The sequence below is a fragment of the Hyperoodon ampullatus genome, assembly GCF_949752795.1.
Source record: "Hyperoodon ampullatus genome assembly, chromosome: 1".
Classification (NCBI taxonomy): Eukaryota; Metazoa; Chordata; class Mammalia; order Artiodactyla; family Ziphiidae; genus Hyperoodon; species Hyperoodon ampullatus.
Window position 1 is genome coordinate 159810344 of NC_136914.1, and position 22999 is coordinate 159833342.

The 22999-nt window shown below is 35.8% G+C and overlaps 1 protein-coding gene across 1 annotated transcript; it reads left to right on the forward strand.

Annotated features, from left to right (window-relative positions):
* Positions 1-58: 58 nt before the first annotated feature.
* Positions 59-19127, forward strand: CXXC4 (CXXC finger protein 4; the record flags this gene model as incomplete). The annotated part of the gene is made up of 2 exons (XM_079697699.1): positions 59-1114; positions 19083-19127. The coding sequence occupies 2 exons, from the start codon at positions 59-61 to the stop codon at positions 19125-19127; spliced, it is 1101 nt and encodes a 366-aa protein (XP_079553825.1).
* Between the last annotated feature and the right edge of the window lie 3872 nt (positions 19128-22999).

Genomic DNA, 22999 nt, shown 5'->3' on the forward strand with positions numbered 1-22999 from the left:
GGTGTCGGACCAGACGGTCCCCACTTCCACCCTGCACCCCTTCTTCCCCCCCTGTACCATGAACACCAATGTCTGCGTGGAGCCCGGGCCGAGCCCGGAGGCCCCGGGCTTGCCCAAGGAAAGCCACCTGCCCGAGGGGGCCCTGAACAGCCTTGTGGATTACAACTCGGAGATGGAGCGCTACCGCTCCTTTGCCACCTCCTTCTACAAGACCAACGGGGGCGCCTTCCCGCAGGCGGCCAAGATCGCGCGCATCACCACCCCCATCTTCCCCAGCAGCGCCGCCGCCGCCGCGGCCGCCGCGCGCATCGGCATGTCCCCCTGGAACTGCGACAACGCGGCCACCGCCGCCGCCGCCACCGCCATGCTCTGGGGCAGTGGCGGGGGCGGGGGCGGCGGAGGCGGCGGCGGCGGGGGCGGCGGCGGGGGCGGCGGGGGCAGCAGGAAATCCTCCTCCGCCGCCGCCTCCTCCTCCGCCTCCTCCTCGGCGATCCTCCCCACCGGCGGTGGTGGTGGCGGCGGCGGCGGTGGCGGCGGCGGCGGCGGCGGCGGCAGGACCAGCATGCACCACCGAAACGACTCCCAGAGGCTGGGGAAAGCTGGCTGCCCGCCAGAGCCGTCGTTGCAAATGGCAAATACTAATTTCCTCTCCACCTTATCCCCCGAACACTGCAGACCTTTGGCGGGGGAATGCATGAACAAGCTCAAATGCGGCGCTGCTGAAGCAGAGATAATGAATCTCCCCGAGCGCGTGGGGACTTTTTCCGCTATCCCGGCTTTAGGGGGCATCTCATTACCTCCAGGGGTCATCGTCATGACAGCCCTTCACTCCCCCGCAGCAGCCTCAGCAGCCGTCACAGACAGTGCGTTTCAAATTGCCAATCTGGCAGACTGCCCGCAGAATCATTCCTCCTCCTCCTCGTCCTCCTCGGGGGGAGCTGGCGGAGCCAACCCGGCCAAGAAGAAGAGGAAAAGGTGTGGGGTCTGCGTGCCCTGCAAGAGGCTCATCAACTGTGGCGTCTGCAGCAGTTGCAGGAACCGCAAAACGGGACACCAGATCTGCAAATTTAGAAAATGTGAAGAGCTAAAGAAAAAACCTGGCACTTCGCTAGAGGTCAGAGGAGATGATTTCTTGTTTCCCAGTCTCCCCCCCTCCCTCCTCACTCCCCTCTCCTCTCCCCTTCAGGGCTTCGTGTCTGGCTTCAAGATGCAGTACCCCTTTCCTGAAGCTTCATTCAGGTTGTAAGATACAGTTGTAGGTGGTTTGCGGAGGTCATGGCCTCTCCGCCACCCTCCCCAGCTGCACTTCGCCTGGAACCGCCCTCCATATGGGGAGGGCGCCCCTCCTTTTTAGCTCCGGGAGGAAAACTAATGTAATTGGTTTGAAAAATCAGAAGTTTCACATTCAATATGGTCAGAAATTTCCCTTGGTGGTTCAAAATGACCCCTCCCCCCTTATTATTATTTTTAAAAGCACCTCTGCCCAACGGGTGGGACACATCACATTCTATATACTTTTATTGGGCAAGAGAGACTTATTAGTGGCCCAGTTGTAACAGTGAGGACACAGTTTGTGGCACACAAGCCTACATTCCCATTCACACACACACACACACACACACACACATCATTGAAACGGAAATACATTAATTCAAAAGGGGATTTTCTACCCTCTTCTAGGATAATTTTTCTCCTTACCATGACAAAATGTTTCTGTTTCCTCATTTTATTTTCTGCATACTTGGTGTTTTTCCGGAAAGTGGATATAGTATAGAAAGCTGAACACCATTTGCAGTTTTTAAGGAGAGATGACTTAGAATAGATAAAATTTGTAGCAGGTGATGGTAATTTTATTTAATAATGTCTTACATAGCTTAGAAACGAATGATTCCTAAAACTCAGTTACAAAAAATATAAATTTGGGGTTCTGCATTTAGCAGATTAACCATTTTGTAGTCACAAAATTGTTCTATACACCAAGCACTGTTTTGTTGGACACACTATTTGGTCAATAATAGTTTCTTTTTCATATATGCCCTTAAAACAGACAACGTACAGATTATCACTAAATTAATTGTTAAATTAGGTTTTTAATTATATTAAATACAAAGATTGATGTGTTTGGTGGAAATTTCATATGGTGACCTGATCAAAACAAAAGGGGAATAAATGAAAAATCAGAGGTAAATGGGTTTGGTGGTATATTTAGTAAAGAAATATAGACAGGTAATCATATTTAGCCTCTTGATATAATTTACAGAGTAGATGTCTAAGTGTTCATATATAGGTGGTGGATTTAGCATTAGGGAATATTCAATGGGCTGGATTGTAGGCTGAGAGTGGTTCTCACAAGTTATCATCAGAGGAAAATCTGCACATTATTTTAAAAAATTGTGAATGTGGCTTAAAGGAATTTTCTCCAAGAAGGACTGGTCTTTAAAAGGAGAAGGGAAAAGAGTTAAAGATCTTTGCATGTTTGAACACAAGTAAGATACAGGGTTTTTTTTTTTAAGTTTTATTAATATAAGTCAAAGCAAATAGCACTTTGGAATTCCCTCAAAATCAATTTATATTGATATCATTATTGATTATGATCAATTCCATCAAAATATTGCATTGATTTCTCTTCATAAAAGAACCCATCTCTGATGAAAGTTTGACTTTACTCCAGGGTGGTTTATTACATTTCCTTTGGCAACTCTGCTTAAGCAAAGATAATAGCAATTATAAAGGCATAGGTCCATGTGTTTTCTTAGGTGGCAAAAATTAGTTTTTAGCTTTGAATGATCTTCTCTGGATTAATATAACTTCTCTAGGTCTCTAAGGCCCATGGGCAATTAAAATTCAGTTCATAATAAAGCCTCCTGTTATTGCCCAGTTGATAAGCACTACATAGCTTTTACTTTTTTTTCCTCTTGAACTATAGTATCTAGGATTATAAAATCTAGAATTATAGATTTGGTGTTGCTAAGTGGCCTTCATTTTTTGCTAGACTCATGCACTGCCTGCATCCCAATTTAGGGTATGTAGTAGATAGGACCACTGAATAATTCTCATTTATTTAGTAAGTAACCTCTCTGAACGAGTTTAATGTGAGTACCAAGAGGTTTTCTGCACAAGTTTCTATGCTGATTTATTAGTCTAAACAAATTTCATAAGTTTCCTTTTTTCTTCCTTTTGATAGTTTTCCCACAAACTTATCATGATCCTTAAGTTTCTTAGGCTTTTTGATCACAAAATTCCATAATATTACCTTTTCTTCTGTTTTAAAATTCTGTTGATCTTCAGAAACTGGGGTGTGGATGGGAGGGGAAACACAGTTCTCTCTTTGTAGAGCTCTCTGAAGATGTTCTCCTAGCTATACCCCCCTTCCTACCAGAGAATTGTTCTTGGTTCAAAGCTAAGATTATTAATGGAATGCAATTTGGCAGAAAGAAAGAAAAAGTTTTGTTTACTTTTAAATTTTAATTGGCCAAGATTCTATCTAGGTCATTTTAAAGCGGCAAAGGCAGCATGATTGCCTTAAGCACATGTGTAACCACACAGTTATGGTTGTAGGAAACCAGCTGGATGCATGTCAGAGTGACAGGGTTTACATGACTGAACCAAAGCTGGAGCAGTGGTTATGGGATGGTGAAAAGTACCCCTGCTGACCTGCTTCCCTCTCTAATTTGGTTTCTGTAACTTATCATCATCTGTGGAAATGTTTTAGATGTCAGGTAGACTCCCTGGCTAAGGATAGTGATTTGGGGATTCATTATGGATATTACCTGTGGATTTCAGGTGTAAGTTCAGTAGCTAATATTTGTTGACTTTAAATTATGGACACCAATTAATATCTGGATTATAGTCATCACTACTATTCTTATTTATCACTTCAAGCCCCATGTGCTCTTCTTCCCTTTGACTTATTCTCATGCCAAATACTGGAGGTGTAATCAGATTCTCAGGGTGAGTAAACTGAAATTAAGACAGATTCACATAGATGTGTTGGGATTCTTGCCCACATTTTTTAAAGCCTCCCCTCTGGCATTCCTTTTAAAACTGCTTTACTTATTTCCACGTTTTCCTGCTTAGCCTCATGTTAAGAGCATCTTAATTCCTTAAAAATATATTAATAAAATCACCCCTTTATAGTATTCCATATGATAACAATGCATATAAAACAAACTTAGTTTTCCTATGATATTGTGCACTGTATAGTTGCATATAAGACTATTCATTTAGTCAATTACTCTACTAAAAAAATTATCACTGATTATTCAAAGCAGTCATTACAAATTCTGTATGCCCCTGTGCAACAAAACTTATCTTAAAAACTTGTATCCTAAATGATCAATATTAAGTTCCCAGATATTTTAAGAAATGTGATTACATAGTATGATAATACATTATATGACAGACCTTTGTCTCACACAAAGGTAATCTCATACAAAGGGAATCCTGTAGTTTTTATAGTCACAGCAGTTACATTTCTGATACTAAGATCTAACTTTTTTTAAATCTCTCAACCTGATATGACTCAAGGGAGAAAATTGTCCCGTGGGTAACCCCAGCCTCGTAGTCCCTGAACATTGTTCAGGTGACATGATTGATCTCTGTGGGACAGCATTAGAGACCACACAGATCTGGTTTCTCTCCCATTAGCTGATTTATGGAATTACATTAGTAAGCAGTGCCTCGGGAGGCTTCCCTGCCCCCGCTCTTGGCTCTCTGCTGAGCGTACACACCGCTGCCACCCAGGCTTTCTGTGAGCTGGAGGCGGGAGTTGGAAGAAGAACGTTAGAGTGAAGAGACTGAGAAACTGGAAAGTCAGGAAAAAGGATAATCTCATCTTTCTTTTCTTTTCTCTCTTTTAAAAATTTATCTGCTGAATGAACGGGCCCCAAATAATTTTCCACAAGTTAGGTTGAGGTCCTAAGAGGTCTCGTGGAAAGCATCCAGATATTGCCCCACGCTTGGTAACTGGATTTCGAAGAGTGTTCTAAGGGAGGAGGGACACATTTCCTGTATACGACGTTAAGTTCTAAGAGCTTCAACCACACAAATGGCAATTGTAAAATTCTGGACAGAGCATTGTCTGCGATTTTTGCAGGAAGGTGGCACCTGCTTCCTCACCTTTTCATTTGTAGACCACACATAAAATAGGTGTGTCACTCAAACTCAGACTCTGTATGGTTAAATAACGAAACTGGTCAACAATTGAACATGTCATATAAGATTTGGAAGTTTGTGACAAAAAAAACCTACAGGTAAAATACAGATGTTTCGTATCTTAAATTGCAACATACAACAGTTTGTCATTTTATATCATAGTTCAAAAATGGGTTTTCAGTTTTCAGTTTCAAGAATCAAAAACATCCCAGTATAAAAATACACATTTTTGTTTTAATCAAAAGGAAAGAGGAAACTTTTCAAGAAATTCAAATCAAATGATAGTAGATTAACACTAGAATGTAATATAGAAATAACATAGGGAAAATAGTCTGAATTTCATAAATGCTAAGGAAAAAAGCTCAGAAAATTTCAGCTTTGACTAAAGGCAGAAAATAGATTTGTTGCCAAGACATCAAAGTGTAATGCAAGTCCAGTGAGATTGTTTCCATCACTAGATTTAATACAAGTTAGTCAAAATTGTTTTTAAAAGAACCACACATTTTAAAATAATTCCTAAATGAAAATCATACCCCTTCTCATCCAAACATCTTGCAAATTCTAACCAATCTTTTGGATGGCAATTAGGAATAGTAGAATTAAAGCAATTAAAAGCATTTGTAGATTATCCTATAAAAATGTTTGTTTGAAGTTCAGCCATCATTAAACAACATAAAAATAAACAATCAAAAAGCCAATAACAACAACAAACTTTAGACTTTAATCATATAAAAATATTTGGAAATTTTAAGTGAGAATGGAAAGTATATCTAGTGATGAAGGAAATAAAAGTTACTTGATTTTTAAACTTTTTAATGAATTGATTACTGAAGCATTGCTGCATATTTTGGTTAGTTTTAGTCAACTGTTCTCCTGGGTGAATAGTTAAGAATTTTGCACAGTGCAGACTTACAGATTGACAAATACAGGACAATTTAATAAAATAGTCTGTAAGACTAAAAACTGAAAGGCATGTAAGAAGACATGGGCATTTCATCCATATTTGTTCTAGAGTACAAGGTTGGAGACTGAAGAACTGTCGGGGTGATCCTGGAGACACTGGTAGAATATTCCCTCTGGATATAAACATAAACCAAAAAACTACTGGAGTGTTCCCCAGGAACAGGTTGAAGTGTATCTTTAAAAAACTCATCTGAAGTAGTTGGTGCTCTTAGAACTTACTGTTCAATCTCAATTGGTCAGATTGAATATGTAGTTTACTTTTACCAGAAAACAATTGACTTTTTAATTTTGCTTTGGAAAAATGTACCAAAATATCCTACTATCCAATAAGTTTCACAAGCCTGGATATGCTTCAGTCTCTTATATTTATTTTTATTCATATTTTACAAATATTAAAAATGAGCTCATTCATCATATAAAAATATCTACTTAAATTAATAGGTTAAATTCAAGATTTATTGAAAGGCCCATGTAAATATGCAAGTTGGACAAAGGACTACTTCTCTTTCAGTTTTCCTCTTAGTTTTAGATTAGTTTTTTTGTTTGTTTGTTTGTTTTTTGCGGTACGCGGGCCTCTCACTGTTGTGGCCTCACCCGCTGCGGAGCACAGGCTCCGGACGCGCAGGCTCAGCAGCCATGGCTCACGGGCCTAGCTGCTCCGCGGCATGTGGGATCTTCCCGGACCGGGGCACGAACCCGTGTCCCCTGCATCGCCAGGCGGACTCTCAACCACTGCGCCACCAGGGAAGCCCTAGATTAATTTTTAAAAAGCAAAAATGAACCCAAAATAATGGTAAAACCTTTCACCTTTATAAGTGTGATTTTTCAGTTACCAATTAGAACGTCAGATGATCTTGGCTGGGGAAGTAGAGCGCTCTAGATAATATCATTTTTTTTTTTTTTTTAACAAAAGCCTGTTTTCAAGACAGTACTTTCTTTGGTGGGATCAGTGTAAATTTTGAGGATTTGGTGCATGCATAATTGTATTCCTTCATTTGTGCTGCAGTGCTTCTGCTCGTTCTTAACATACTTTTTCATCTAGCATTTATGCTATTATCCTTAGTAGTTTCAAAATATTGAGGGAGGGACACACAGGTGGTTTTATCCTTCAGTCATATCTTGTTCCATCACATGCAAACACCTGTCCTGAACTTGAATTATTCTGCAGGGTAATCGAAAAGCCTCCCTCTATTCAGCATCACATGTTTTCTGTTGTTTATTGAGTTATGTTGCAGCATACTTCAGATGCGACAGCCATTTAATAATGTTGAAGACTTAGCTCCGCAGGGGCTAAAAGGATCCCAGCAGGCTTGTTAACTTCTACTCTAAAACATTATGAGAAATATTTTTTTTTCTGTGAAACTTCAAGGCTTTCTCTTAATTTATTTCAAGAGCATAAGAATCCATAGCCAGGTATGAGAGTGAGCCTGTGAATTTTTTTTGTTTTTCTATTTTTTTGATCTTTAACCTATCTATTTCATGTTACACTTCTTACTCAGAAGACAGTCGCATAGCAAACAACTGCTTTTTCAAAGAACTAATAACTAAAGATGCATTTCTTTGGCTGATATAAAAGCAAATATAAATTATATTTAGGAAAAATAAACTACTAGTTTCTTGGCTTTTCACTTATTTTATAATTAAAAATAATATTTGGGCCCTTGTGGCTACATTTAGGTGATAGATTGTGGGAAGAGCCACTAGTTTCAAGTAACTTACCAGTTGAACAATATTAGCTACATCAGCATTACTTCTCTGAACTTTATCTCCTCAACTGTGAAATGGACATAGTAATACCAACCTTCACTACAACTTTTAATATTGTGTGTAGGTTCATGTTCTTTGCATACTGAAAGATGCTATACGATTTCTGGTTCCTAATTTAAAGTCATCAATAAAAAGTAGAGGAGAAGACAATTACATTTATAGATAATTCAGTATACCAACAAGTTATTTATGGTTATCAGAAATTAAAGCCCATGTAGACTCTTTTGTGGCTTTGAGTTTTCTGAATATTTGTTTTAATCATCCAGTTCACCAAACATCTGGCATGATTTCACTTGGAAAGAGATAAACCTGATAAACAAATCCTCCTTCCTCACCAAAGGAACACCACTACCATTAATTTCTGTATCTTTTAATACATTGTGGGTGTGTGTGTGTGTGTGTGTGTGTGTGTGTGTGTGCGTGTGTGTGTTTCAACTCAATATCTTTGTTTGGCTACTATTTCCTTTATTTGGACAGACACAGGAGTTGTTCTAAGTGTGCATTTGTGAGTTTAAGAAAATCATTGTAAGAAATGGTTAAATGCTTGTCACAGATTCTGGTTGGAGAACATATTTACAAACACTGGAAAAGTGTAGAGTAACTCTTGTTTTCGAAGATGGGGTGTGTGTGTGTGTGTGTGTGTGTGTGTGTGTGAGTGAGTGAGTGTGTAGGAAGTTAAACGGGTAGATATACATTTTGAGATTAAAAAGTGAAGTGACTATGCAGATCTTTTTTCTTTTTAATAAGAAGAGAGTATTTATGAAATGAAGAAAGTTAGTGAGCAATAATAGAAAATGCTGTTGGTTTTCTGGGAGAAAATAGTGATAAGCCCTAAAAGATTTGGAATACTAACCAAGAAAGCTTTAAAAACGAAGGAGAAAGAGATATTCAAGCCAGGGTGCAATGCAGTATCTAGAAGAAGTTTTGTCAGGACAGCGTATGGACATCTGCTTTGCTGACTATAACTGCTGAAGCAGTTATAGAAGTTTTGCAGAGAATGGAAACAATAAGGGGGGGAGATAATGTTTTCATGCTTGACTCAATACATTTGGTTAGGGAGTCAGAGCTGAGTCTAAAGTTCAGTGGAGTGGCCGCTGAATTAGAGACAAGGAAAAACAGATTGTGTTTTAGCTGATGTTATTATGTTTACTTATGCCTTTGAAACATTTGGTAGGATAACTCCCGAGTGTAACTGAATACTTCCAAGATGGGTGGAAGATGGGATTCCATTTGGGTGTCATATTCATCTAAATTCATATTTCAGAGGACATTCTGGAGCAAGTGAAGAAAAGTGTCAAACTATGGGGGAAACTGTGCTGAAAGTTCTGCTTCTTGCTCAAGGGCTTAAAAAAAAAAAACTCTGGATGATTGATAGTATCAAAAGGATAGAGATCAAGTAGGATGAGCAAAGAAAGGGATAAATGTTTATAGAGCAGGAAGAGTCATGGGCATCTCTGTGTATTTCAGCAAATCTGGCAAATTCTGGAGAAGATGTATTTTCTTTAAAACTTTACAGAGTGAAAAGAGATGAAATAAATTTTTAAAAGAATAATAGACTATATAGATTTAATTGGAAATGATGATTATGAGTGATGGTGAATCCGTGGCAGAAAAATAACTGTGCTGGGCAAAGACTTCTCTATGGGAAATGTTCTTGTTTATAGGTTAAATGAGATCAGGGATGGTTTTAATGGAGTCGAGAATAAGGAAAAGAGATAAAATTCTCAGTTGTATGTAGATGAATGCGAAGTGAGATGTGGCATCTTCTCAGAAACACTCAGTGTGCTCTAATGGTCAGTCATGGAAAACAAAATAGAGAACACTAGTCTTTAAAATGCCAAAGGATATACATATTGGTTGTTCTATGTAAGGCTGCTATCCATAGAGTTAAATGTGTTATGAAGTGGAGTGGTTTTGGATTTTCCTCATGTGATGCTTTTCACATATACATGTTATTTGTATGGCGTGAAGCTGTGTTTTGCAAACTGCAGGTGACAACACATTAGTGGTCCATGAAAACCAATGTGTTGGCTTATCACCAGGATTTTTAGAAAGTAGAATAGAATGGAATGGAGCAGAAAATATATGAGTGTATCACATGTAGTAAGAGTACATATTGTTAAACTTTTGTTTCAGTTATGTATGTACACATAAATGTATGTGTATGCATGTACTAGGCTGCTATGTAGAATGTATTTCCAACTGTTGGTTGCAGTCAAAAAAGCTTGAAAAACACTAGTTTAGTGACAGCCACAACACTATTGAACAAATCTGTAGTGAGGAAAGAAATTATATTTGTAAATGGAACAATGTTACCAAGATAAAGAGTAAAATGTAAATGTGTTTCTATAAGCAGTGTGTCTTTACTTCTCCTAGGCAGGTCTGTACCTATGAGGTATATTCATGAATTCATGGTATATACTAAACACATGGTAAACCCTTGATAAATTCAATTCAATTCAACATATCTTTAGGTAGGAACTGTTATTTTCTAAGATTTATAGTAAGTGCTGTGGATACACACACATACACACACACACATCTTCGTTTAAGGAACTCAAACTTTTCATTATTCCTAACTGCCTTTTTAAAATACCTATGTCATTCCCTAATTCTACATCTTAATCTTTCATCCAAGATAATTAGCTCCCTACTTACATTCTTAATTATCAGCCCCAAAAATGGACGCATTTCAAATGATATAATTGTAATTTTAGAAAACTCTGAAAGCAATCTCACACATATTTAAAAGCCTTGGGATTCCTTAATTCATCCTTGGCCTAGTTGTTCCCAGATCTAGATAAGAAACACATACTGCTATCTGTGATTTCTACTTGGCTACTTCATGTGGTTATGTAGTGTAGTATTAAGTTTTCTATTAGTACTCCAGAATTTTTCAAGGAATAAGAAAAGAAAAAGGAATTCTTGCCTTGAACATACTGAGAATCTACAGTATGACTTGTTATTTCAAGCATATTTTACAGAGCACTGGAAACCCTTGTATGACCTGAATAAGAGAAAGAGCTATATTGAAAGAAAGAAAGAAAGGAAGGAAGGAAGAAAAGAAGAAAGGGAGGGAGGGAGAGAGGGAGGACAGGAAGACTGTAGTGTTATAGGTTAAAGAGAAATGAGAAAGGAGCATGTTGGCAGAAAGGATTGTCATGTCCAAGGTCATCTTTTTGAGTCTGGTTTAAATAAGAAATTAGTAGAAATGGTTAATGCCTCAAATTTCTTTTGAAAGATGCCATGAGTCTGGGTTTAGATTCACTAGAACCACTCAGCATTTTTTCTTTTCATTTACCATAGTGGATAAAATAGTTTTATGTAAACTAACTAGATTTTTTGTCCTCCTAATTTCTCTTTAAGAGTAATTTGCTCAAGTCTGTAATTAGAAACATAGAAATGCCAAGATGGGAAAACTGATGCTAAAAATTGATGATGGTGTTTAGGGAGATAGAGGCCATCAGCATCTATAAACAACTAACTGTTCAAAAACATCAGTGTAATTTTTAAGGGGTTATACAGAGAATTTCCTGGAAAATACAGAATTTCACATATAGAAAAGACTCCAGAAAAATGATAAAAAGAATATTAATCACTACAGCTTATAAATCCTGTGCCTGAAAAAAGTTAAGCTTATTAATTTACTCTACTAGTTAGTTAACTATGTGATTGTGACTCTGTTTGCATGAAGATGGAGTACATGATACACATAGAAAAAGAAGTAGTACATGGAAATTCCCTAAGGAGAAATTTGACTCTTAAGGACTTGCTCTAGAACAAGATACGGTGAGACCATGTTAGTGGAGACTGCTTCAGAGTGTATGTCCTCTTAATGAGGGAGATTAACCAAAATACATTTCTAAAGAGCCAAGTAACATGTAATAACTTGATTAAATTATAATTGTTGACTGTATACCTTTCAATTTTATTATTTAAACAGAAAATTAAGGGAAGAAACCAAGAAGTCAGCATGACTGAATTTAAACATTCAGTGTAATGACAATTGCAGTTATTAAAAAGTTTTTTTTTGAAAGAAATACTCCAAGCAACATGTGATTCTCAGAAGTATAGTTTTAATCAAGTACATTATTTTGCTGATAATATCTAATGACTGTGAAAAGTTTGGAATTTTCTCTAAATTCCTCCAAGCAATTAATGGCCATAAAACACACTTTGGTTTCTAGGCTGGGTTTATCTCAGCGGTTGGCTTTTTGTCATAGAAGATTCTGAACCAAATGAAGTTCAGTGACTACATTCAAAATATTATAGAACTTAGCCCAAGAGGAATTTTCTATTAAACTTATTTTCACTTTTTATGTAATATAGAAAAAAATGACTATTTCTCAAATTCCCACATCTCTAATAATCAAAAAGAAGCACCATAATTTGAATTTCTTATAGAGATTAGGTGTAACTATTGTATTTTATTTGAATAGAAGTTAGAGGCTGTCCAAATCATGGTTCTGATGGCTTTAAAAATCACCTCAATTTTTTTAACTGACCTCCCATTTCTTCACATTTTATGTGAATATTTCTTCTCTTTAATAAAAGATGACAGTTCACTGTCTGCTTTAAAAAAAACCAAAAATTTTAAAAAAATGTCCAACAACTTGGTCATGAACAGAATGCTGGTGGTGTTTTCGATAGCTAATTAGCAATGATCTCACCTAAAGGTATTGTTGTAGTCAACAGGAATCAGTAGAGTGACTTTGAGGGGAGATAGAATTATTTATCTTGTGTCTGCCATATATATATATATATATATATATATATATATATATATACATATACATATATGAATTCATACATTCATATATATGTATATATATTCAGATTCATTATCGTATAACCATATATTTTTTTCATAAAGATTTAAACATATTGGCATATATAAATAAAATTAACTCTAAATATTTTAATCATTCTTGACAGTATTGATTTTATTAACCTGATTTTTGCTTTTTTAATATCAAGTTTAATTTCCTTTCACACTTCCTCTTATACATAGGCTAAAAATAATATATAAAATATTTTTTCAAAAGCATCTTTTAAATTTATGGATCGTTGAAATTTTTTTCTCTTTCTGCTTATCCTGGTACCATCCCTGTTATAGTTTATTTTTATAAATCCAAGAATATTTTACTCACTAAACTACCCATGTGTAATACAATAAATTTGCTTATTGTTGGAAGGATGTGGTTTGAAGTGTTTTTACCAAAAGCAACTGAAGTATAATCCTATATAACATTAATCAAGACACTTGCCTAAATCAAGTAGTTACATTAGATACTGGGGCCAAAAATGGGTGCCTCTTTTGGCCACTTCTGGGCCAGTGGGAATCTTGGTGTCAAACTGTTACTTCTCTTCCTACCAACCCACTCCTTCCCCATATACACACACACCCACCTTTGGACAGTTGTTTTCCTTACTGGCTCTACCACCATATTGACTTGATTTAGCACCTTTCCAACATAGTACATAATCTCATCTTTCCATTTACAAAAGTTAGCTAAATTTAAAGTCATGCCATCACAGTGGTGATGGGGAGGGTGGTGGTGTTCTCATAAGAGGGGGGGAAGAGGAAGAGCCCTCATATTTGCAAGGCAGAAGAAGTAGCAGGAGCAATAGCCCACAGAGCATCAATCCTAAAGAAAAAGTCATCTCTAGTTGCACCATTAATCAGAGAAATCCTGGCCCCAAATGTCAGTTTGGAAACCAGAAAAGTGGAATGCTCCTTATAATCATATTTAAGACCTCCAGAAATGTGGGTCATAAAAGTTATGCAGTTACTTATTTGGTGCTTTCTCCCTTTTAAAGAGGGGTCTAATATTCCCATTAGTGGTATTTGATAGGTGTTTTTAGTTTACATCCTGGATCATGGCCAAAATAAGGTGTGAGCATACCAAAGACTTGTACAGTTATATGATGAATGAATCTGAATTATGAGAAAAATTAATCTGGTAGACAGCACATATATGATACATATAAAGTACAACAGGACAGAGCGAGAAAGTAAGTTAGCTGTACTTTGAAAAGTGGAAACAGTGTGTACTTATATTAATCCATATATTTTAAAATATTGGAATTGTTAAAATATAAAGTTATTTTTTATTATAATAACAGTAAATTATTGGGCTGTGAGCTTATCACTGATCATAAATTAATTGTTCTCTCAAACTTACTGAACTATGCTATACCTGTGCTTGCTAATAATTCTACTATAGTTATTGGATTATGGTTTTTTAAATATACTATTTGTAAATAGGATATAGAAAAATATTTTTGCCTAAAACATTTTGGGGAGTCTCTAACATTTACTAGGTATAATTTTAGACCATAACTACTGATCATCCAAATTTGTAATAATGTGCATGTGTGTGTGTTTTCACATTCACAATATTGTACAGTATATATAATACAATTTTCCATTTCTCCAATTAGGTTTTGAAATTTTGTTAGTACAAAAATTAAGAACTATATAACTTGATATTTTAGCATTCTTTGTGAATCAAATCAGAAAAAAGGAATTTTTTTTTTAACCATCAGGAATCCTTTTCCTTTTGTTTAGCCACAATACCCCAAAGTTTGAAAGTTTCATATGAAGCCAAAACAAAATATAATCAAATGTCTAAAGGCAAACAATGATTCCTGCTATTCTTTTTTTGTCATATTTATTCATGTACTTCCTGTTGCAGAATTTCAGTGATTCATTAAGGTTTTCAAGTTCTAGTGCAAAGAGGTAAATCAAATGCAGTGAGGGGTTCCAATTTCAAGGACTTAGATGCTCAGAAGTCTAAGAAACTTATAGTGGAGGTTCTCACAGTGAAACAAAAGTTTTTATTTGAAATATATGTATTTCAAAAGAGTTTATAAGAAGCCGTATTGGCTAACTACAATTCGAAATTGCTTTGCTTTTGGTTGGAAAAAGCATACTTCCCATAATTATGTGGGGATCGGAAAATGATTGGGTGTTTATGTTTCTTTAATTAATAACAAATGGGGAAACAGGAAATTATTTTTTGATTAATCTAAGAATAATGGTACCCCAAAATACTGACTTCAGCTTGGGAAGTATTGTATTAGAGCCATCCTGTTTCATAGTAGAATTCTGAAGGCCTATGTGAATCAGTGAGACTTTTGGATTAGAAACTACATGAATAAATATTGGAAAGATATAGTTAACTTTAGTTACAGAATTTGCTAATGTCAATTTATAACTTTTATGCATTCTGAAGTAAATTTCAGCATTGAGTTGTCTTTTATTTGCTCTTTAAAAATTCATGTCTAGCTTTATTAAAATGATTAGTTTTGTTTGGTGTCCTGAGTACTGCAACATTTTACATATTGTATCGAGCTAGATGTGAATAGCCAATCCCATATAAATTCATATGTAGGAAAATATAGATACCCAATTTCAGTTTTTAGGAGATGAGTTTTTATTAGGCTTGACATATTTTAAACAAGAGTATGTAGATGCATGCCCAACCTAAAGATACCACAGTTCACATGACTGCCTACCAAGCACCAAAAGAGAAAGTTATGCTCAAATTCTTAAGGTAGCAGATTTGGGGATATTTACTGATTTTAGGTCATTTAATTATTTCTTCATTGATGATTTAATTAAAATCAAGCTGAAATACATTTCTGCCAGAGACATATTGATAATTTTTGTATTCATTTTTTTAAAGAAGTAAATGTAAAACGTACTTAGGTTTGGATTATATAATTATTTTATTCAATAATTTGCCTTTTAAAGTTATTTAGGAGGAAAACAGAAGGCATTCCTTTAAACTTGAAGGTCATACCGGGTCTGGCTCGTGTAGGGGTGAATTCCCTGGAACACCATGCTTTACAGCAGTACCACAAGGAGAGCTGGGGGCTGCAGGTTTCTCCCCAGGCCTCCTGGGAGCAAGGCTGCTGTTTGCCAGTGTTTGCACCCGTGTGAGCAGTGAAGACTGCCTTAAACAATGCTGATCAACTCAATTCTATTCTTTACCTCCCCACCCCCTTCTCTTCCTGGGGAATCTGGCTTCCCTGTCACTCAGGATAACGATTTCCTGCAAGCATCACTGAGATCCAGAAAGTCACTGTAATCTCATCAAGAATGTGATTCCCCAGCTGGGACTCTTGAATTTATATAACCCGAAAGTAGCTGGTCAGGGTGCTTAATCCACCACATTGGTGTGGTGAAGCCCCCCAACCATTTAAAATAGAAGTCCTCTTACAAAGGCGACCTCCTTAGAGAAGATATGTCCCCAAATTAGGACAGACTTAATTAGAACCCATAATTTAACTCAATGTTTTACATATGAAAACAGTGTTGCTACCCCCATTCTGGCTTAAAAGAATCAATCCAGGCCTTAAGGAAATTTCCAGTGAGCCCAGTGAAAATTGGGCAGGAGGTTGGATATACATCTGTTTTGTGTGGCCTGTGGGATGCTGAAGAGTTTTGTTTCTTTTTTTAACCCTGAAATAAAACTTAGAGAATCTTCACTTCAAGTTTCTGATGAATGCCTTGAAGATTTGTTCCAATTAATGCACCAGTGGTTTTCCTAAATTTTCTCACATATTTTAAGTGATTTCCCAACTAATCATTTTTAGGGTTCAACTTCAAAGATCTTAATATAAGGGAGAAATAATTTTTAATAGGTGCATCCCTGCTTACCTTCTCCCTTTCCCTGTAGCAATGGATTGTCTGTATCCTTATTTTTGGAGATACATACTGGTCTCAAAATTGTATACATACTAATATGTACACATCACAGTGCAATTTTGTGACAGGTCATGACAGTAAAGAAAACTAGCTCTCTGCTTTTCTCATATCGGCATTATCTAATTACTATTTAGTGCTAACAAGCGTTGAGAAGCGATTATCTTTTTCCTCACAACAATGACCTTTGATCTCGAGTGGCATTTTATAAAGCTTGCTTTTCCTAAATATTGCAGATAAAATTGAGTGGTGGAAAGGGGCACAGGAAGAGCCAAGAATTGGAAGAGAGATTTAAAAATGAAACTAAGACATAAGGAGTTCATCTCATTTAAAAAATGTGCTCCATATATTTCTTCTGTTTATCTTCATAAACATATATGTTTATCAGGATACAAGATATATAAGTATATACTTACAGTCTTATTTCCAGTTGGCATCTGAGAGTAAGTTGGCATCTCTTTGTCACATACTGTACACATAAATGTGAATATATATGGATATATATGCACATGTTTATTTTTCATGTGTGATTCTGCAATGCATGGATATGCTTAGATCTAACTTATCTTGTTAAAAATGACTACATTTATATAAGTATGCATACTTATATAAAATTTATTCTTAGTTGGCATCAGGCAGCAAGTTAGCATCTGGTGTAAACTAAGTTTTCATTTACTGCTTATATATATGTGTGTGTGTGTAAAGCACGAATATTAAGATGAATGAATATATTTTCTTATTATTTCATACAGTACTTTTAATAATGATTAAATAAGTGTAATGAGCACATATAATTACATATATCATTTAAAAGTTACTTTTTTAAAAGTAGTAAAGGGGTTTTTCTCACCAACCAAGTCAAATGATGGGGATCCAGGTATGCATAGTGAACTGGCGAGAAGAAGATAGATTAACCCATGAGGAATAGGGAGTACAATATTAGTAAGTACTATTGTTATGGGAATAATGAACCTTTTTGTTTGTGATTTTAGAAAATATTCACAAGTTTTAAATATTTTTTGTATACCTATATGCAAACTTGAATTAGACAGCATTAGTTTGTTCTTAGCGCATTCATTGTGAAATATATCATGTTGACTATGAGCACAAAAAACTATGAGAAGTTTTTTTAAACTTCTATTTAATGCAGATAAGCCAAAATGGTTATTTTATTCCTTTAAATTTCATTTGACATCTCAATTAACACAGTTTTATTTTTAGATGACATTGCTACAGTAGGACTGTGTCAACCAAATAAGTCATATATGAGAAAGTAAATAAAAGCTAACCTCAGTTATTAAAGAGTGTTTGTAGAATTTTTCATGTATTTTCTGAAAATTCAAGTGCTGTTAACACTGTCTTAAGATGTGTTTACAAGGGGGGATGTGTGTGTGTTCTTTTATACCTACTAGATATTTTGGTAATATTCAACTACCAATTTACATACTTACTAATCTATAGCAGCTGTCTTATAGGCTACACAGGCTTGTTGGACAGGTCTAAGGAAGAAAAGCAACTTTTTTTTTTGCCCTCTGGGAAAATTTACTCTTAGCTTGTTGTTCCTCATGTACCATCAATAGGTACTCATGTAATTCTGTTTTATAATGAAGAGTATGGCATGATGAATTACTGTAACATTAATATATAAAAGAAAATTTGATAGCTTAACTACTGTTTATCCAACAAAAAAACCCACAGTAACTGTAAGCCCTCTTGTTAAAAGGATTGCTCATACATTTAGTGCTGGCTTATTACTCCTTTGGAAAACTATAATATTTTTCTGGTGCAAAAGGATCATTATGCTCCATTGAGTATCATTGGTTAGTTATAAGTTTGTCCCCTATATATGACATCAATTTGTTGCAAATGCAGACATTTTAAAATAGTGGTATATTTTGTCCATATAGTTCTCATTCCATTATATGTAGGAATGTTTAGCATTAGTAGTTATTAAATATAGAGGTAATATTGATGTTATATTTGTTGTTGTCCTGTCATAAAAGAAATTCTCCAGAATAGAGAAATTACTTCACTGACTTCTGAACATCAGCCTTACATAGGCTGCATATGTATGTAGCAGATACAGATTTTAAGTATGCTTGCTGGCTCTAGCAAGCGTACTTAAAATGCAGCCTATGTAAGGCTGATGTAAGTATATACTGTATCTGGTCTTCCTACTATTGGCTAATAGTTTGAACCTCCCCCTTTTTTCTGATTGCTATCCATGTTCTAGGCCATGTGTCCTATATTTTTTAGACCAATGTGTTTTAATCATTATATTTAGTAAATTATCATTAAATTCAATATTCTAATTTTTGTAATATTCTAAGATTAAACATTTGTTTTTTATTAAATGTTGAAATATACAAGTCATTATGTTGTGTATAGCTGACTGAAAATATTACTGAAGTGTAAAGGAGAAAAATCTAATTTTATATTGACATAGAAAGAAAGCTTAACTTGTTTTCTTGCTCTTTTTTTATAGAGAACACCTGTTCCCAGCGCTGAAGCATTCCGATGGTTCTTTTAAAGCAGTAGTATATCTTATTTTCAAGGCATTTGGAAGTGAAAGGCAAACTAAATGCCTTGTTTTAAGAAACTGCTTAGTCCACCACTGAAGAAAATATCCAGATATTATTTTCATTTTATGTATAGGGGTTTCTTCAAAAAAAAAAAAAAAGGAAAAGAAAAGAAAAAAGACATATAAAAATAATCTGGGAGCTTGGGGAATTGGCCAGTCTATTTACTTTCAATACTCTGATTCTTTCTTTGATGTAATTTAGCTATCCTAGTGAAGTTGTTGTCTATTTTGAAAGTGGCTGTAAAAAATAAGTTTGGGTAAACCCCTGCTGTAAAATCATGTATCTTTGCAAAGTACATATCTATACTTCATTTTCAAATATATGTGTTTCAGTACTGTAAACTGTACAGATAGCAGCTTGTATTTTGTGTGTTTAGACACAAGGAGACAATCATCTCTGAGCATCTATGGAGATTAACAGTTTGTACACAACAGTCTGGTTCTGAGAGTTAAATCTGGAGCAATAAATTTTAGCTTTAAATATTTTTTGCCAGTTGTTTCTAGGAGCAGCAACAGCAGTGGCATGTTTTGCCATGCATCTTTCCGTAGAGACTTGATGCCAAGTTTTATAAGACTAAAAGATGATGATGCATCCAGCAATTACCTTCAGTTGTATTGTTCTAAGAGGGGAAGATGTTAGGAAAGTTTCAATTAATCTTTTGAGCACTATATTAGAGTAGTGGTTATGCACTTGCATTGCTTACAAACGAGCTGTACAGAAGGGTATACCTCCCAAATCCTTAGTGTAGTTGACTTGTCTCGGGTGGCACTGTAAGGCGGAGTACTCAGAGTAGTTGGAACATGCAGAATCAGTTGTATAATTTTTTTTCCCCTTTAAACTGTTTTCTAGGATACAGGATAAAGTATCATATCTTAGGGGAGAAATTTATGACTGACTTTATTTTTCCCCAGCCCAACAACAAGGGTTGTATGTATTTTTTTGTTTGTCTATTTTTTGCTCTTTTTCTTTTTTTTGGTAGAAAAAAATAAACACTTAATAAAATGTATCCAAATGTTTAAATTCCATGTATGATATTAAAAGAGTAGTTTTGTTTTAAAATTTGAATACGTAAAGGCCTCCTGCATGAGGCATGGCTAGGTACATTTTTAAATTCAAAAGAATGGAATACATTCATGAAAGTGAGGCTTTTAAATCTCTTTTTATCTTCCTTTCTCACAGCCTCCTGGTTACAGCGGTGGCCTTCCCCTAGGCCCTCAGTGGAATGTTCCATTGCTTCCATTCCCATTTTTGTCACTGGATGCTTTCATTCCTGAGAAGGCAGGACCACAGTCTGTGGAATTCCATAAATGCAAACAGCCCCCAAACAAAAGGAGCTAATGCTTCATAGGACCCGTGCTACCTTTTCAGGTAGTGTTTGGTTTTCTTCTGGCAGTCAGGGTTCTTAAGGCTGTCCCATTAAGACAAATGTTTGTGATGACATGATCCCTAAGACTTTTCTTCCTTTCTTTCTTTCTTTCTTTTTTTTTTTTTTCTTCTGCCAGATTAGAAAGACTATTTTCAGCTTCAGGAATAAAACAGAGTTTAGTAAAAATACATAGAGTATCTAAGTTGCCATGTTACTGTAACTTTTGTCCTCTAGTCACTAGCCAGCTGTTGTAGCCCGTGAATCCATAAGCCTGCCGAAAAGTTAGCAACATGGATCATGTGAAGAAAAATAACTTGAGAAGAGAAAGGGTGATGAAAAGGACTGTAAAGTTTTAGAAAGACTAACAGATGAATAATTTTAAAAGGCTAGTTGTAGTTTTGAATGGGACATAATACGGACAGAGGAGATTTTTTTAAACGCAGAAAGAGCACTTCATCGTTGGGTGTGGAGAAGGAACTTACAAACGCCAGTGTGAAAAATAATGTGACTTAACTTGCCTAGGGTCTGAATGCAAGGTCTACAGTTACTGTCAAGTAGGCTTGTTGAAGAAAATTCGTTATGTATTTCACTTATCCATGTTTAGAGAAGAGAATTATATGATCACAAATTAAAACGTGCTGTATATTAATTTTGAGATAGCTTTCTACTTGATGTATATTCCTTTGAAGGTTCTAGTTGGAATTTCTATTTCTGCTGTGGGACCAATGAGAGCTGTATGAGTTCTTTCTTTTTCCATTTTTTTATTTGACTTTTTTTTTTAACCAGTTTGCTAATGAATTACAATTAAGTGGAAACTTACTTTCAAACTTGAATGGTAAGGTTGCCTGGCTTTTTGGAAAATGATGATTATTATTACAGAATTGAAACAAACTTTTATTCAGGCTGCATTAGGCATACGGTAACATATAAAGATCTCATAACATATAAAGATCTCAATGTACTGTGAGTCTAAAATACATGCTAGTATTGCATGTCAGATGTGTTTTTGTTTGTTTTCTTAAAGAATTAATGAATCTGTATATTGTAAAATGTGGTGTTTTTACATGTCAATTCAATTTTTTAATGAAAGAAAATCTGTTGAGTATTGATATGGAGAAGTGCAGCTTTTCTTGAATTCTCTTATGTGTTTTTGTTCTTGATATTGTTCTTTTTTAAACCGCCCGTTTTTTTATGCTTTTGGTTAAACTGTATTTATATAATGTAGGGTGCATATATGATTCTCTTTGGTGATGTTGAAAGATATTACTCTTCCAGCCTCCCCTCAGTTCTCTCCCCTGTAAGTCAATGTATCGAGAACTTGTAAAGCGTATCATTACAGCCCTGAGGGATTGAAAGATTTACATTTTTCATGATTCTAAAATACCAATGAAATGTAACTTTTAAAAGTTCCTCACTGTATGTTTCATATTCAGTATCAAGAAAATTCAGAAGATAGCAATCAGATGTAGATCTGATTAAAAATTACATCTTAAAAATTACATATCAGATAAGCCAAATAAAAAACTATGTATGAGAGGTCTATCTGTGTACACAGGAGTCTTGCCTTCTCTAGGTGTAGATGAGGAGATGCCATATTCTGTCAGGATTTGGGGAGACCATGGAAAGTATTTGGGGTGTTGGCATGTAGTACAGTGGATCCATTCCTTTGTCAGCTGTCACTCAGGACCCTAACATCACAAGAACATCAGAGTGCAAATCTTTCTCCTTCCAGGCCTTCAACCCAAAGTGGCTTTCTGATGGATTCTGCTTGTCTGTGCATAAGTAGAGGCATATTTACAAGTAGAAATGCGTCCATCCTTGGGAGAAAAAATAGTAATAGTCTTCCCCCAGGATAAGAGTGTATAAAAATGTCTCCTGGTTGCTTAATTCCCAACACCCAACTTTCTTCTTCTAAATACATTTATAGGGAGCAAGAGATGGTAGGCTTCTATGAATTAATATTAAGCAATCACTAAAAGAAAGGAATATTCCCTTCCTTTCATTCAGAACCCCTGGCATGTAAGTTGTATAATTAATACTAAAGCAAATAAAGTCTTTAAGCTGGTAGTATCTGTAATCAAATAATGAAAAAAAGAAAGCAGTTAAATGAGCATACTATTCAGGGTCAAGTATGTTCAGCAAAAAGCTCTAGTGGGTCTTTGATCATGGCTAGATTCACAGTGATATCAAACAGTTGGTTCTCATGTACAGCTAAATGTTTCAGATTTTGTTTTTATTAAATTTGGCAGTTTCACACTGAGATCTGTATTCCTAGTGAATAAAAGACAGCTACTTTGTTAGGAGGGATTCCATTTTCACAACTGTGAGGAAGTCAGAGATATTTCAGGAACATGGGCCACAAAATGTACTCCTTTCACAGTGTTCTCCTATTCTGAACTGTGCAGTTATCTATTAAATTTTCTAATAGATATTTGTGTAAGGTGTATGTATGCT